The following is a 16,593-nucleotide window of genomic DNA, read 5'->3' on the forward strand; positions in this document are numbered from 1 at the left end:
ACTCTGCAGTAACTCTGCAGTTTCCACACTTTTATATTATCATAAAACCTTGTGAATCTAGTTTTAAGCAGTGTATGGATCTCCTGTTCTGTATAACATGCTGATGCCATACCACGGACTATTTAAATGCTTAAAGACATACAGCCTCTCAACACACCTACTTTGAACTAGCAATGAATTGAACATCTGTCTCCAGTGGTGCTGCAACAATTTGTATAGTGGAGGTGCTGAGAGGCATTGAACCAAACTGTAAACCCTGAATATGATGGAAACCACGTCAAGCCAGTGCATGTGGCAGCACCTATGTCTAGTTCCAGCACCTATGTCTGTCTCTGAATTTGAACTTTGGGGATGTTTGAATCCAGGGGGTTGTTTTGGGCTTATGTCTTCTTTTAGCCACTGGAAGTTTATCATCTGTGGTTTGTATTTTCTAATTTTGAAAGAGCCTGTTACATCTCCAAGGAGTTGACTTAGCAAAATCCCTATTTCTGGGATGTGTAGGGTATCCTAAAGTCCAGGTCAAGGAAGGACTGCATAGGCCTGGCATTTACCTTAATGTATATTTAAAGAACCCACAAGCCAGAAAATCATGAAGTAGTATTTTAAAAGTGGCATCTGCAATTTCATTATTTTCAGTACTTTCTAGTGATTCTGTAATAGCGAGTGTGAGACAGTAATATTGTACATGGCGTCATCAACAACCTGTGGCTATGTTGTTACATTTGCACGTAAGATTAGTGAAAGCACTACATACTGATGGCCTGATCTAGCAAAATATATATATAGCCAGATGGGCCTCAAACCTGTAGATTGTCCTCGGCTGTTTTCCTCTCTTGTTCAGCAGAAATATTAGACTGCTGCAGAAACCCATTTCAAAAATAGGGAAACCTACACAGAATGGTGAATGCTACAGAGCTATGCTTCAGTATTCCCAATTCTTGGGTCATTCGACCCCCAATTCAATCCTCTACCCAACCAGTGACCAGTGTGGGAACAGGAATAATTCTCAAACGTGCAGCTGCTGAGAGGATTAACTCCCTCTCCACTGGACAAGTAATGGGACAGGGATACTCTTATTCTGAATTCCACTCTCAGTGCAGAGGAGATGGTCCCCTCTCAGATTTGAGCTTTCTCATAGCATTGCCATCTCAGTGGAACATCTAGCATGGCATCATTCTGAAGAAGCAAAGACAGCAACAAATCTGGCTGAATAAACCTTTTATTTCAGAATGTAGCAGCAATGAGCAGAGGGTCCAAAACACCAAACAGCAATATAATATCAAAGAAGACATTTTTAGCCCAAATAAAAGGGTATTGTATTATTTGATATTTTGATCCAAAAGTTTTCCTGCAGGTTGGCATAACCAATGGAGACAATCACTGACAGAACTCATTAAGGACAACTGTACAAAGCAAGGAAATATTTACCATGACTAAAGAAGCCCTTACTTACTGAAATTATGGAACAGAATACAGTTCCAATGTGTGCTATTCCTGTTATTAAATAGTTTACAATTAGGATATTATGCTATTTAGAAAAACAAACTCACCATTTTCCTTCCTCATTTTCATACTGTTGAACTGTGTACCCAAACATGTCCTCCACAGAGCCATTGAACGTCATTGCATTTTTGACATCAACATTGAAAGATGCACAGAGGTGAAGCAGAGCTGTTAAAAAAAAATTCAGTGTAACATGCAATATTATGTAACTATGTATACAATCAAGACCATGAGTAAAGTGACCATTGTGATTTTGATTAAAAGTGATTTTACTGAGGTTGCTGTTGGAGGCAGCCATTCTGCTCAAAATGGCATTTTTTACAGCAGAAATAAATATTAAGCAACTAAATTAAGTTTTAATCTTGGTTAATATTAATTTCATAATTTTCCTTTGTAAAAATTAATCATTAATTTTTAAACAAAAATATATGAGGATTCTGTTTCAGCAATAGCTGAATTGAATGGCTTATTGCAATTAGAGTCTGGCTTGTTCCTTGTGATAGAGTGCTGGGCAATAGTGGCTGTACCTGCACTCTGATCACTGGATTATCAGTTAAACTGCCCCAGAGTAAACTTGAGGGGCAAAGCTGTGTATAACTGATAGACTGAGGATGGGCTGGAGGATGGGCTAATTAACCCAGTAAGTAGAAAGGCACAAGAAGAAAGTGGTTAGGTGGGAAGAGACATTGGTAGAGTTTTTGGAGTCAGAAGAGGTCTCTTGTAGGGAAGATGCCTTCTCCCCTCCTTGGCTGAGTGAGCTAAGGATAGGGTGACAATATGTCCAGTTTTAGCTGGGACAGTCTTTTTTAAGACCTGTCCCAGCTGTCTCAATTTTTTTGGCAAAATTGGGCATTTGTCCCATTTGCTCTTGCCAAATGATCATCAGGTGTGTGGGATTGACACACTTAGAAACTACTATCAACAAGAGGAGGTTGTGATGGCTCAGTCATATCAGGGAGGATGGGAAGAGGCCATATCCCCAAGAATATTTTGTACAGGGAGATTCAAGACTACACTAGAAAGTGTGGTCACCCTTTATGGCGGTACCATTATGTGTACAAAAATGACGTGAAGTCATTCAACATCAATGTAGACAGCTGGAAGGAGTTCACAGAAGCCCATTCAATCTGGAGGGAACATCTGGCACTCGGTGCAGCTTAAGATGAAGTGGTTTTGATCCAGAGGATGGAAGAAAAACAAAAAAGAAGAAAGCAGCATACTGTAATCTTGGATTCCAGCTCGGACAACACATAGATCTGTGAAACTTGTAACAAGCAGTGTCACTCTTCAATTGGGCTTCTCGGCCATAAGTGGATTCATTAGCCATCTCACTAGACCTTTTACATGTACACTCTGATCCAGTGAATTGGTGGTTGCCAATATATATCCTTGCTCTAGGAAAATTCATTTCTTCTAAAGGAGATAAAGAAAGCACTAGGATATAAATGCCTATTTTCAACTATTTTATACTATTTATTTTTAAAAAATCCCTAAACTGTTTGGACCCATTTCTTCTCTCATCTCCTATCTCACAAGACATTTCTGGCCCAGCAGATAATTTCAATTCATTCCCCTTTCATTTCAATTAATTTTGGAATATAGAACAACTCCCAAGCTTTTACACAGGAAAATAATGTACAAGTGACTGAAAGGGACACAAACTGCTGCTGAAATGATCTCAGTTATCACAACAGATTATGAGGAGATGGTTCCTCACATACGCAGGTGAAATATTATTATAGATTTTACTTATTGTTAGGGTATGGGTGAGGATGCTGATTCTCCAAAGTGTCATTCCAATTGGCCAGTTTGGGCATTTTAATGATATCACACCTGTCCACCAACTTCCAACGGGGTACACCAATGAAACACTCAGAGAAAGTCCCTACATACCTATTATGTTAAATGGATGGGAAAATATTGTGTGGAGACATAATGATAATAAAGGACTTTGGAGGGACAGGGAAAAGTATTGTGAGGATAACAGAAACCAAGCTAGCATTAAGGTTGGAGTGACTGCCTAGGCATAAGATTGAAAGGTTGGATGCAAAGCCTTCTCTGCCAAGGGCTTGAAACAGAAATGTTTCCCCCCGATTCACCAGAGAAGATCTATGGTATTCCTCAGGCAGGGCTGGCTCCAGGGTTTTTGCCGCCCCAAGCAGCCAAAAAAAAAATTAAAAAGCAGCGATCGTGATCTGCGACACTACCGCTGCCGCTTCAGTCTTCGGTGGCAATTCGGTGGCCGCTCCTTCCCGCCAAGAGGGACTGAGGGACCCACCACAGAATTGCCGCCGAAGAGCTGGACCTGCCGCCCCCTTCCATGTGCTTCCCCAAGCACTAGCTTGCTACGCTGGTGCCTGGAGCCAGTGCTGTCCTCAGGGGAAAGCTCAAAACCTTTCTTCCTTTATAGTTTGTGTTGTTTGTTGATTGATTGCTTATTTACTGTATGTTGGAGTGGATTCCTTCCCCATTCCCTTTCACATTCACACACAGTTATACATTACTGTACCATTTGTCTGTTGTGGGACCATTGTGTCTAAAAATTAGACTTCATTATGTAAAGTTCTTCATCTGCATGTAAATTAGTATCAAAGAGGATCTTAGCTTACAGTCATTTTCATGGGTCTCACCTATCTGCAGTTCTAATGTAAAATATGAAGTCACAAAAGTCACAAAAATTGCCCTCATTAAGCTCAGGAATTGCCAATTTGAATGAAACCTGTTTTCAATATATGTCATAATGTATGCATGAAGGATGATGTGAAGAGTTTTCAGCCAAGTTAAATTTCAGAATGCTGGACTGAAGAAAATGGTTTTCTTGTAATAGTACAATTGTGTTGTCTGGAGTGACTGCAAATATAAACATGCTTTTTTATTTGGAATATTTCATTTATGGGATGAAAAAGTAATTTCTCATACAAGTACTTGTTCTTATCATGAAAGTATTTGTCTGCATTTTTGTGAGCACTGCCAGAATGCTAACCATTAGCCTCTTATGGATTGTCTCTTTGCCACACACACAACTTCATCCTGTTTTGTTATGTCAATGCCACCCAATGATGGAGAATGACTATTCAGATTGACTTCTCCTAGTTTAATTATAAAAGTTTATCAATTCTTAAACATGTGGCATGTTTTCAAACATGAGTGTGTAAAAAAATTTAAGCAGACAGAGCTGGTGGTCCACATAATGCTAGTGTGAAATACTGCAATCAGGACCATAAATGAGAAATTATATGTTATCTAGCTCCCTTTTGTGTTTTGGCATTTTGACCTTACTGATGAATATGTATATGAAAAATGGCCAGGTTGTCAAGATATTAGGTTTACAGATCAAAGCCAATACCTTATTGCAAAACTAGGAGAAGTGACCTATCTAATGACCAAACAAGGATGACCATTCATTCATACTTTCAGAATCCCCACACTGTATACAAGGCAGAATTTAGAGGTCAGATTCTGTTCTTGTTGACAACGGTGTAAATCTAGAGTAACAGTGAAAGTTGCTCTAAATTTCAATACTGTAAATGTTGCCCTAGGACTAAAAGGCTCTCTTCCTGCTCCTGTCAATGCCAAAACTCCCACTGACCTCTGTGGTGTGAGATCAGATATTAAGTGTGTAAGAGTAACCTAATGTGAAGGAATCAAGAAAAAGGTAAACGATCAAGAACTATTTACGTGCTAGTACAACTATTTTAGTAAACAATTATGCACTTCAACTTAGTTTCATTGCAAAAAGTATTTGATGATTTTAAATATTTATTGAAGTTAAACAACTATGTATAAAAACACATATCTATATGTAACAGTTGTTATAAATCAGTAAATTGTCTAAATAACCAATGGTCATTTAGATACAACTAACTTACCAAGCCTAAAATGAAGTGATGTGTGAACTTTATCATATTTACCCTTGAATATTCAATACTTATTTGCCTTTCCGAAATTCTTAACTTTTGTGGTGTTGAACAAGAAATACAAACAAACTCACAAATATCCTTTTTTGTGGTATTTTTGGCTCTAGCTGGGCAGAAAATAGCCTAAGAATTGCTTTTCTTGTGGCATTTTAACTCTGCAACTTCCAGACAGTATGAAACAGTGCAGAAGTGTGCCCGCCCCCTCCAAAAAAAAGTCAACTTTTAAACCTCAGAGAAGACTCATTATGGCTTTGAGTTGAGGGCTGAGCATAGTTTTATGGTAGGATATTCTGAAGAGAAAAGGACAGGGATTACTGGAAAAAAAAAAGACTACTTAGCACATGTCCCTCTCATTAAAATATTAAGGACCAGACTGTGTTACACATATTGATGCTAAGTAGTTCCTGTGACGTTGCACTTTATATGATTTTATAAAAATATGCTAATAAGTATAAATATAATGTAATTGAAATATGCTTTATGCATATTTCATGCATAAGACAAAAGGTCTTTTGTAAGATATTATTTCAAAGCTTATAATCTACCGAGTGTGGTTATTCTATTTAATTAAAGGTATTACTCTTGTATCCAGAAACTAGAAATATAAAATATAACTTTGAGGGCCTATTGTAATTATGCAAAGTGTGGGCCATTAATGGTGGTTTGGAATCTTGATGGCTTCCATTAACCAGAACAATTAACTGTAAATGGCTCTGTTTTACTTGTAAGTCTTTCTGTATACCTGTGTGCTCGCAAGTGGGTAACAAATTCTTACAGTGACATACAATTATGTCACCTGAACCGAAATTCATCTTTAACCTGGTGCTTTTTCATTGAGAAGGAAGGGGTGGGAACCCAGAGAGGGACAAAGAATTTCTACCTTATGCAAAAAATATATAAGTGGGTGGAACAGAACAAAAGGGGCAGCCATTATAAAAAATTCCCTAGCTACCACCTAAGCTAAAACAAGGGCTGTACCAGGGGAAAGGATTGTGCCCAGACTAGAAAGGCATTCAGTCTGTAAAAAAAACAATGATTAAAACATTTTTGAGGGTGAGATTTTATCTGTATTTAGTTTTATTACTGTATTAGGCTTAGATTTGCATGTTATGTTTTATTTTATTTTACTTGGTAATTCACTTTGTTTTGTTTGTCACTATTTGGAACCACTTAAATTCTACTTTTCGTATTTAATAAAATCACTTTTTATTTATTAATTTACCCAAAGTCTGTATTAATACCGGGGGGGGGGGGGGACACAAACAGCTGTGCATATCTCTCTATCAGTGTTGTAGAGGGTGAACAATAAGCTTTATACAGGGTAAAATAGATTTATTTGGGGTTTAAACCCCATTGGAAGTTGGGTATCTGAGTGTTAAAAACAGAAACACTTCTGTAAACTGTTTTCAGTTTAAGTCTAAAACTGTTAGGGGATGTGTTTCAAAACTAGGTCTGGGTTTGCAGCAGACTAGCGGGTCTGGCTCAAACCAGACAGAGTGCTAAAGTCCCAAGCTGAAAGGGCAGGGAAAGCAGAGGCATAAGTAGTCTTGGCACATCAGCTGGCAGCCCCAAGGAGATTTCTCTGATCCAACCCGTCACAATTCCTTACACAAGAAGTTCCATAGAATGGTTGTGGAATCTGCTTCTTAAAGTTCAAGAGCTTTGTGATAGATATAAATATGTTACTTGTTATAAAAATGACTTGTTAAATCTCAAATATTTTAAAATAATCAACTGATACAATGAATTTTTGACATTATCTTACTATAAGATGAAAGGGGAATCCGGTATACTGCTAAGAATAAGACTGGGATTCAGACTGCCCACTTTTCAACTTTGTTTAACTAGTTTGCTGCTGACTCAGTCTATGGCCTTGCATAAATGACCTAACATCTCATGCCTCAGTTAACCCACATGTAAAATGTGGACACCTCACAGGAGTGTTGTAAAGTTTAATTCATGGATGCTTGTATAGTGCTCCTTGGAAGAAAGATGCTTCTATATAAATTAAAGCACAACTATAATAATTCCTTTCCCACAGATAATAATAATAGAAATAATAATAGTAATTATTATTTATTTTACTGGAATTAGTAATGTAGGAGACATAGGCCCTCTTTATTCCCTGTGTAACATTTAATTTCAACAGTTTACAACAGAGATGAGAGTTGCTCTCCTGTATAAGACTGAGAAATTTAGTGCCCCGCTAATATAGAATTGTTCCTGATAGCATCTTTTGCCATGCTTTGTTTCAATTATCTTCATGGATTAGGCTTCCACCATTATCCTTGAAAGATTATTACAGAGTTTTATAATCGTTAACCACGTGGGGTTAGGGTCCAATTCATTTCAATTAACAAAACAAAGAGGAAAATAAAAGTTGTCTAGCTTCACAATACTGTAGACAATGTTCCTTGTTAAAACAGAATTTTTTGTGATGAATTGGGTCTTTAGAAACTTACTAGAAGAAATCTGAATAGAGTTTTGATACCAGATTGTCCAAATGGAGAATACATTCACATCAGCTATATTTTTATTGTACAGAAAATTAAAGGAAATACATACCTGAGCCTTCTTACAAGTTCAAACTGTGTTCTAATGCAGTTCAGAAAGCTGTAATACTAAACTTCAGCATACAGTCAGTGAAGGGAACCTAGACACCCTAACACTCTCCGTAATTAGTAAAAGTAAGATTATTAAAGATGGTTGGGAATTTTTCAACAAAGCATTTTTTTCGTCAGAAAATACAGATTTATCAAAACTGAAACTATTCATGGGAAAGGAGTGGTTTTAATGAATTTCTCATTTTGAAAAAAATTGGGATAGTTTCAAAATTGACAAGATCTGTTCATTCTCCTTTTCTCACTCAGCTTTTTTCCTCCTCATTTCCTATTACTTCAGTGACCAGGACATGGGCAGTCATGCCTAGTAGTCAGAGCAGGAGCCATGCCTAGTGGTCAGAGACAACAGTTAAAACCAAAGACAGCGTCAGATGCCCATCCAAGGGCCACAGCCAGAGACAAAGTCAGGGCTAAGGTGGAGAAGTAGGGACCTGGAGTAGGACAGGACAGTAGGAACTGGGAATACATGGAAGTCTGGGTTAGGATGGAGGACAGGAACCAGGAGTCAGGTAAGCAGGAGGGCTCCATAGTAATAGCCAGCAGGGGATTCCTTTACCTGCTCAGACAACTTTCGGGTTTATATAGCACTCCTCAGCCAATCAGGGGGCTGGATATTTGCCTCAATCAGTAGTGGGGCCCCCTGCAAGCTGACCCTTCCCAGTTTACTCAGGTGAGCTGTTGGATAACAATTGTGGCCTGAGCACTGCCTGGGACTCCATGGACCTGGGCATAAAGCCAGTGATCCCTCAGAATTACCCTCTGTGCTTGCCTCCTAGTCATTAATGAAAATATTGACGAGTACTGAAGCGAGGAGAAACTCCGGAGAGACCCCATTAGTTATGTCTCCCAACTTTGACAGCAAACCATTGGTAATTACTCTGAGTATGGTCTTTCAGCCAGTTTTGCACCTACTTTTTAGTAATTTCATCTAGACAACATTTCCATGGTTTGCTTATGAGAATGTCATGTAAGACTGTGTCAAAAGCCTTACTAAAAATCAAGATGTCCCTCCCATCCCAGTAACCCTGTCAAAGAAGAAAATTAGATTGGCTTGGCACCATTTGTTTTTCCAAATCCATGTTGGTTATAACTACAATTATGTCACAGAATCCATGACTGCTATTGACCTCCATGACATTTTCTGCCCTGGGGTTGAAACTCCCCGCCAGCCCCACTCCCGCAGCTCTCAGCTCCTTCCCTGGTAGGGGGACCCCAGGGACCTGGCAGGGTGCTGGTGGACCCTGCAGCTACTCAGCCACGGGGCAGGAGGGTCTGGAAGACCCCTCAGCTGCCTAGCCATGGCAGCAGGATTCCCCGCAGCTGCACAGCCATGGTGGGCAGTGGAAGGACCCCGGCAGCTCCCCAGCCCTGACCATGGCTGGAGGACCCTGCAGCTCTCAGCTGCCCTGAGGGTGAGGGGACCCTGCAGCAGCCCATGGGTTCTCAAATACTGCAGTGGTGGGGGACCAGGGAGCCCCAGCAGCAGCAGGTGCTGAACCCACCTTCTCCTTTTGCCAGGGATATTTTTAGTGACAGGTCATGGGCTTCCATGAATTTTTGTTTATTAGCCATGACCTGTTCCATGACTTTTACTAAAAATACCCATGATAAAAACTTAGCCTTACTTATAACTCTATTATTCTCTAGGTGCTTACTGGAACAAATTATTAAAGAATTGTCTTGTATCTTTGAAGATATCAAAGTTAGGCCAACTGGTATATAATTCTTCAGGTCCTCTTTGATCTCCTTTTTAAAGATAGGTATTATGTCTCCCGTCTTCAATCCTCTGGGACCTCACCCGTCCTCCAGGAGTTCTCTAACACAATTACTAATGGTTACAAGATTGCTCCAATTAGTTTCATAAGTACCCTCGGATGAATTTCATCAGAGTCAGCCAATTTGAATACATCTAACTTATTCAAACATCGCTTAACCCGTTCTTTCCCAATTTGACTTGTGTTCCTTCCCACTTATTGTTAATATTAATTGAATTAAGTATCTGGTCAGTCTTGTTCTTTCTTGCCACTTCCCTATTTGGGGTAGGTGACTTTTATAGCCTTCTTCTGAAACATGAATGTATGCCAGATTATCATACAGATTGGACTTTCTGAGATCTGCTGATATCCAATCCATGAACCAAGTCTTTGATCTGCCTATTCGTTGTCTTCCATCTACAATCGCTGCAAGAGCCATCCCACCAAGATAGCTCTCAGGTCACCGCTGAATATGCCCATACCAGTTTAGCATAGCCTCCCTCAATTTTCTCCAATTGAGGCAACCCGCATTAGACTGCTTACAACTTCATTTTGTTTCCTATCACAGAGTATTCAATCATTTGACCATCTCAACGTCTTTGCTTCCACGTTGAAGAGTGTACTGATTTCCTTTCCTGTGGCTGATCAAGTCTGTTTATTAGGATGGGTTGAATTACATTTTTATACACGCTAGTTTTTAACTTTATTGGCATCTTTTTGTCCCAGAGAACTGGCTCTCACCATTTGCACCAGGCAACTTTAGTTTGATGCTAGGCACCAATCCTGAGGGCACAGTGATCAGCAACCATTAATCTAGGTATTTAAAGTATTTCATTCTTTTAAGCTCTCTGTCTTTGATAGTGTTTATGGAGAGTCCTCCTCCCTCAGTTATCTTAGCCTTGTTCTTACCTACATTTCACTCTAAGTCCATTGTTAACTGTCTCATCACAATTTACCCTTTTAGTGAAGTCTGATACAAAATAGGCAGTAAACATGTCAGCTTTTTTGATGTCATCTATTATTAGCTCTTCTTCCATGCTAAGTAGAGGACCTGCACTTTCCTTCATCTTTCTCTTGCTCCCAATGCATTTATAGTACCTCTTTGTATTACCCTTCATGTCCCTTAGTAGATATAACTCATTTTATGCCTTTCCCTCTCTGATTTTGTCCCTGTATGCTTATTCTATTCTTTTATAATTATCCTAAGCAATTTGTCCATGTCTCGCTTTTGTAGGATTTCTTTTTGCTTTTCAAGTCATTAAACAGCATCTGATGGAATCATATTGGCCTCCTCCTCTTCTTCCTGTCTCTCCTTTGTATCAGGATAATTTGCAGTTGTGCCTTTAATATTTTCTTTTTGAAAAACTGCCAGCTTTCCTGAACAACCTTTTTTCCTTAAATTTTCTTCCCAAGGGACCTTACCTACCAGTTCTCTGAGTCTGTTAAAGTCTACATTTTGAAGTCCATTGTCCTTATTCTGCTGCTTTCAATCCTTCTTTTCCTTATAATTATGAAAACCATCATAATAATTTAATGTTAGTGCCACTCTGTGTGCATGTCCTCTGGGCACATTATCGTCTGCTGAAGTACGGTTGAAAAATGCCCAGATTTTCCCAGAATAGGCTGATGCAAACACAGGCAGAATGATAGTATACAATTGGACACATAGCTGTGCTGTGGAAGGAAAAAGAAATCACCACAAATCACCCAGAAGAGATGCCCTTGGTTACTGATTTAAGCAGCAAAAGGCAGGAAAAAAATTAAAGGTCAGATCTGAAATCTGTCCTATAGGGTACATCTACCTTGCAATTAAACACCCATGACTGGCCCATGTCAGCTGACTCAGGCTTGCAGAACTCGGGCAGTGGGGCTGTTTATGATGAGATTGCCTATAATGGGATGTGGCCCATCTTGTGACTGCTAGGAGCAAATATTTCCAATAGCTGGAGATGGGACACTAGATGGAGAAGGCTCTGAGTCACTAGAGTGAATTTTTTCCAGGTGTCTGGCTGGTGGTTGCCACTGACATGGTCAGGTTCTAACTGATCACCATAGTTGGGGTAGGGAAGGAATTTTCCCCTGGGTCAGATTGGCAGAGAAACTGGGACTTTTTGCCTTCCTCTGCTGCATGGAGCACAGGTCACTTGTTGGTTTGAGCTAGAGTAAATGGTATAACATGAAGTCTTTAACTCAGTAACTCAGCCAGAAGTTATGGGTCTATTACAGGAGTGGCTGGGTGAGGTTCTGTGGCCTGTAATATGCTGGAGGTCAGACTAGATGATCATGATAATCCCTTCTGGCCTTAAAGTCTATAAAGCTATGGTTCTAACTGTGCTGTAGGTGTTCAGGGTCAGGCCAGAACCCACCTCTGGAACCCTGCGAGTGGGGAGGATACCAGAGCCTGGGCGCCAGCCTGAGCCTGAATGTCCACACCACAATTAAACAGCCCCGCAGCCCAAACCCTGCAACCCCAAGTCAGCCGTGGAGCACAAGAGGGATTGTCCCTTACATCTAACAGGCTGCATATTGGCTTCATGTTCATCTTCCTCCCCAACAGCTTGTGGAAAGATCAAATTCATACTTATTTGTATTCAATTCTGGCCCCCAAACACCAAACCTATATGCATATTAGTCTTTGCGCACAATGCTACAAAGGTGCTTAAGGTTTGACACTTTGTAAAAAGAAGCTGAAAACTAAAAGGGTTGAATGCAATGAAAAAGAACAAAACAGACTGAAACACCTCTTAGCCCACGTCCAGACTAAACCGCGGCATCGGCGGGTTAAAATCGATTGCTCGGGGATCGATATATCGCGTCTAGTCTGGACGCGATGTATCGATCCCCGAGCGCGCTTACATCGATTCCAGAACTCCATCAACCCGAACGGAGTTCCGGAATCGACACGGAGAGCCGTGGACATCGATGCCGCGCCATCCAGACTGGTGAGTACCTCGATTTTAGAAATTCGACTTCAGCTACGTTATTCCCATAGCTGAAGTTGCGCATCTAAAATCGATTTTAATACCTAGTCTGGACGTGGCCTTAGAAAGCTAAATATATACAACTGAAAAACCTTAGGAAGCTACAAAAAAGCAGCTAGGAAAATCCAACATCTATCTAACCATGATTCTGGGGAATTTAAGATGAAGATTAACATGTTGTACAGAGGATACAAGTTCAATCAGGAACCTTATGCAGGAAAAAAATACTGCTATAACATTTTGTGCAACACATAACGCATCAAATACCATTATAAGGATATTTGAATACCTGAGAACTTATCAACATATTTTATAAGATGCACTCTTTTATAATTAAGTGATACTAGGATGGGTGTCCCATTTTGTGAGGCAATAATCGAGTTCTTGAATGCCTTGTGCATTAGTTTATCCTGATAGGGAACCAAATTATTGCCTTGCAAAAGTCTGCCTATTCCATTAGTGCTTTTATGGTCCATATGAAAATAGGAAATAAATAGGATAAAAAAGAAATTTCCAAGGTATTGACAAATTACTGAAGAGAGTTATTTAGAAATGGCAATAATGGACAGTTGACTGAGAGTGTTTATTTGGGCTTCACTGCTATGATTGAAGTAAAAAAGAAGTCAAAGAAAACCACCAATTTGAACTTACAAAGCACCTTTCATTTGAGGACATGAAGCAACTCTGAAACTGAGGTCCAAAGCTCTTCACAAAAGTAGATGTTGTTATCCTCACTTTATAGACGTAGAAAATGAGTCACAGTCAGAAGTTGCTTAACCAAGTGAGTTGGTGAAAAGCAGAGCTAAGCATAGAAACAAGAAGGGCCTCTCAGTACTTGGATCCTATCACTAGACCTCACTCACAGACAGGGGCGGCTCCAGACCCCAGCATGCCAAGCATGAGCTTGGGGTGGCATGCCGCAGGGGTTGCTCTGCCAGTTGCCAGGAGGGCGGCAGGCAGGCCACCTCCTGTGGCATGCCTGCGGGAGGTCCACCGGAGCCACGGGACCGGCGACCGGCAGAGTGCCTCCTGCGGCATGCCGCTCTGCTTGGGGTGGCGAAATGTCTAGAGCCACCCCTGCTCACAGAAATGCTAATAATTAGCTGGTGTCTCAAGAACACGGAAGTAGACTCCTCCATTGTGTAAGATAAGTGTGAGAAGCTTCACACTTTAACTTTTGCCTGGGTTGTGATAGTGTCACCACTGAATTGTACGATCTTGGTCTATTATTTATCAGACTAGTATTCTTCTTAGTGAAAAATATGACTAGTCACAAATATTCCACATGGAAGAAAATATCCATCTGTAGTACGATGATCTTCTGTGAACTTAGGCGACACAGTGCTGTAGCCTACCAGCAGAAGTCTGAGACAGTTATGCTGGGAGTTCACATTATATTTAATTCCAGCTGGCAAAATATCAGTGTCTGTATTTCTGATAAAGCTTTATAAAAAGTTTTCAACTTTTTAAACCTTTCAGTACAGTTTAAATCAGGCTTTTTATTCCTCTGGACTACAAAAGAACCTTTGTATAATATTGCCTCCAACTAGTATTCCTTAATCTTTAACCTTTGAGGAGCAAAAGACTGACTTTCTGGATAGACTCCAGTCCACTGAAAAATGACTTTCCATTATTAAAAGTAGACAATTGTCCAATAAAATAAGGTAAAGAAATATATATCTTGCAAGTTGCTCCAAATTCAGTAGTCATGACTTATTCAACCCCAATAAAATGCTTTGTACAAACCAGAAAATAAAAGCTTCCTTTACTGGCTTGCACAAAATGATTTGTATTGGAACATAGTTTTGTAATGTGGTATCAAGCCTGGAAATGTATTGAATCAAAGCTTTGTAATCTGTCCATGAATGAATAAGACTGTATAATAGGGAAAACTTTTCTAAGTACAACAGAGTTTTAGAAAATGTCACCTACTAAATTGTACGACCATCTGAATAAGCCCATTGAATTCAGAAATCTGGAAACCGGCATTTGTATGTATGCAGCTCTTAACAATTTGCACATTTCCCCTTATGCAAGAGGTTCCCAGAGTGCTTTACCAATGTGAGGTTGTTAAGCGTTATTATACTCTTTTAAATATATGTAAACTGAGGCATAGAGAGGCTGAGTGATATGCTGAAGGCCACACAGCAAATTCTAGAAAACTCTTCAACTCATCCATTCAATGATCTCCCATCCATCTCCTCATATATCCCACCCCCACTGAGTACCATTGGCTCTACTCCACTCTCTAGAAACAGCTCTCACTCCAGTTTGGACTCTCAGGTCCACTCCCTTCTGAACCTCTCACTTTCTCCCTTAGTTACTGGCATATCATTTTCTATCTTATCCCTAAACCAGGCTCCAACTTCTGTCCCCTGACCTTTTAGTTGGACAAATGATGACACATATTTATTTTATATAGGCCTACAAAGCATTTCATTAGAATATCTTTAAAAATTATTAGGCTATAATTTGTTATGAAGAAATATTGAAACCTTTAAAAAAACCAGTAGTGTGATGGTACAGAAAATTATTTCATGCAAAAGGTTAAGTTTAAGTGAACACTATATGCTTTGCATTTTGCAGCATTTTCTAATCTAGCACTTTCTGTCAGCTATGTTGTCTCTAGAAATAAACACATACACTACCCTTTTATCAAGCCCTAGGCATTTATTACTTCTTCCATGGTACTTTTTCACCAAATGCTCCTACTTGTAAGATGGCTTCTTATCTCAAATTAAAAACACATACCTTTACACATCTCTACACAATATCCTAATATTACCCTAAATACAAAGACAGATGTAGACCACAAGCTTAATATGAGTCAACAGTGTGATACTGTTGCAAAAAAAGCAAACATGATTCTGGGATGCATTAACAGGTGTGTTGTAAACAAGACACGAGAAGTCATTCTTTCCGCTTTACTCTGCGCTGGTTAGGCCTCAACTGGAGTATTGTGTCCAGTTCTGGGCACCGCATTTCAAGAAAGATGTGGAGAAATTGGAGAGGGTCCAGAGAAGAGCAACAAGAATGATTAAAGGTCTTGAGAACATGACCTATGAAGGAAGGCTGAAGGAATTGGGTTTGTTTAGTCTGGAAAAGAGAAGACTGAGAGGGGATCTGATAGCAGTTTTCAGGTATCTAAAAGGGTGTCATCAGGAGGAGGGAGAAAACTTGTTCACCTTAGCCTCCAATGATAGAACAAGAAGCAATGGGCTTAAACTGCAGCAAGGAAGATTTAGGTTGGACATTAGGGTAGTTAAACACTGGAATAAATTGCCTAGGGAGGTTGTGGAATCTCCATCTCTGGAGATATTTAAGAGTAGGTTAGATAAATGTCTGTTAGGGATGGTCTAGACAGTATTTGGTCCTGCCATGAGGGCAGGGGACTGGACTCGATGACCTCTCGAGGTCCCTTCCAGTCCTAGAGTCTATGAGTCTATGAGTCTGATAAGAGCCTGAGAATTTCTTTGAAGTACTACAAGTAGCATTTGAGTAGCCAGTCTTATTTTTTCCTACCATGCTTCAATGTTTGTATGTATTATTAATCACATACAGTGATTTCATTTTAAATAATATTCTTTTAAGAATAGATTTCTAAAATATGAACTAGAACAGGAGGAAGCAAAGAAATATTTTTAGCTCTTACATTAGCATTGCAGTTTTTTGTTATCACACTGAGCTCCCAGAAATATTGTAGTTCATTTTCTGTTATCCATCCGCTCACATCAGTCCTCTCTAAACAAAGGTTTTTTCAACATTGTTCTACTGCTTAATGCTGAAGAGTTTAGCTGGTATCTTGCTATACCTGGCA

General features: G+C 39.7%; 1 protein-coding gene across 2 annotated transcripts in view; it reads right to left on the reverse strand.

The window, feature by feature from the left end:
* Window positions 1-16,593, reverse strand: part of ITGA1 (integrin subunit alpha 1) — a 128,518-nt gene that overhangs the window by 82,980 nt on the left and 28,945 nt on the right. For both annotated transcript variants that reach the window (XR_004000857.1, XM_030565945.1), the window contains exon 2: window positions 1,551-1,671. Coding sequence is in view for 1 of the 2 variants with exons in the window: in XM_030565945.1 (XP_030421805.1) it covers window positions 1,551-1,671 (121 nt within the window). In the remaining variant the exon portion in view is untranslated. The remainder of the gene's footprint in view (window positions 1-1,550; window positions 1,672-16,593) is intronic.

Source organism: Gopherus evgoodei, chromosome 6 (genome assembly GCF_007399415.2).
Source record: "Gopherus evgoodei ecotype Sinaloan lineage chromosome 6, rGopEvg1_v1.p, whole genome shotgun sequence".
Classification (NCBI taxonomy): Eukaryota; Metazoa; Chordata; order Testudines; family Testudinidae; genus Gopherus; species Gopherus evgoodei.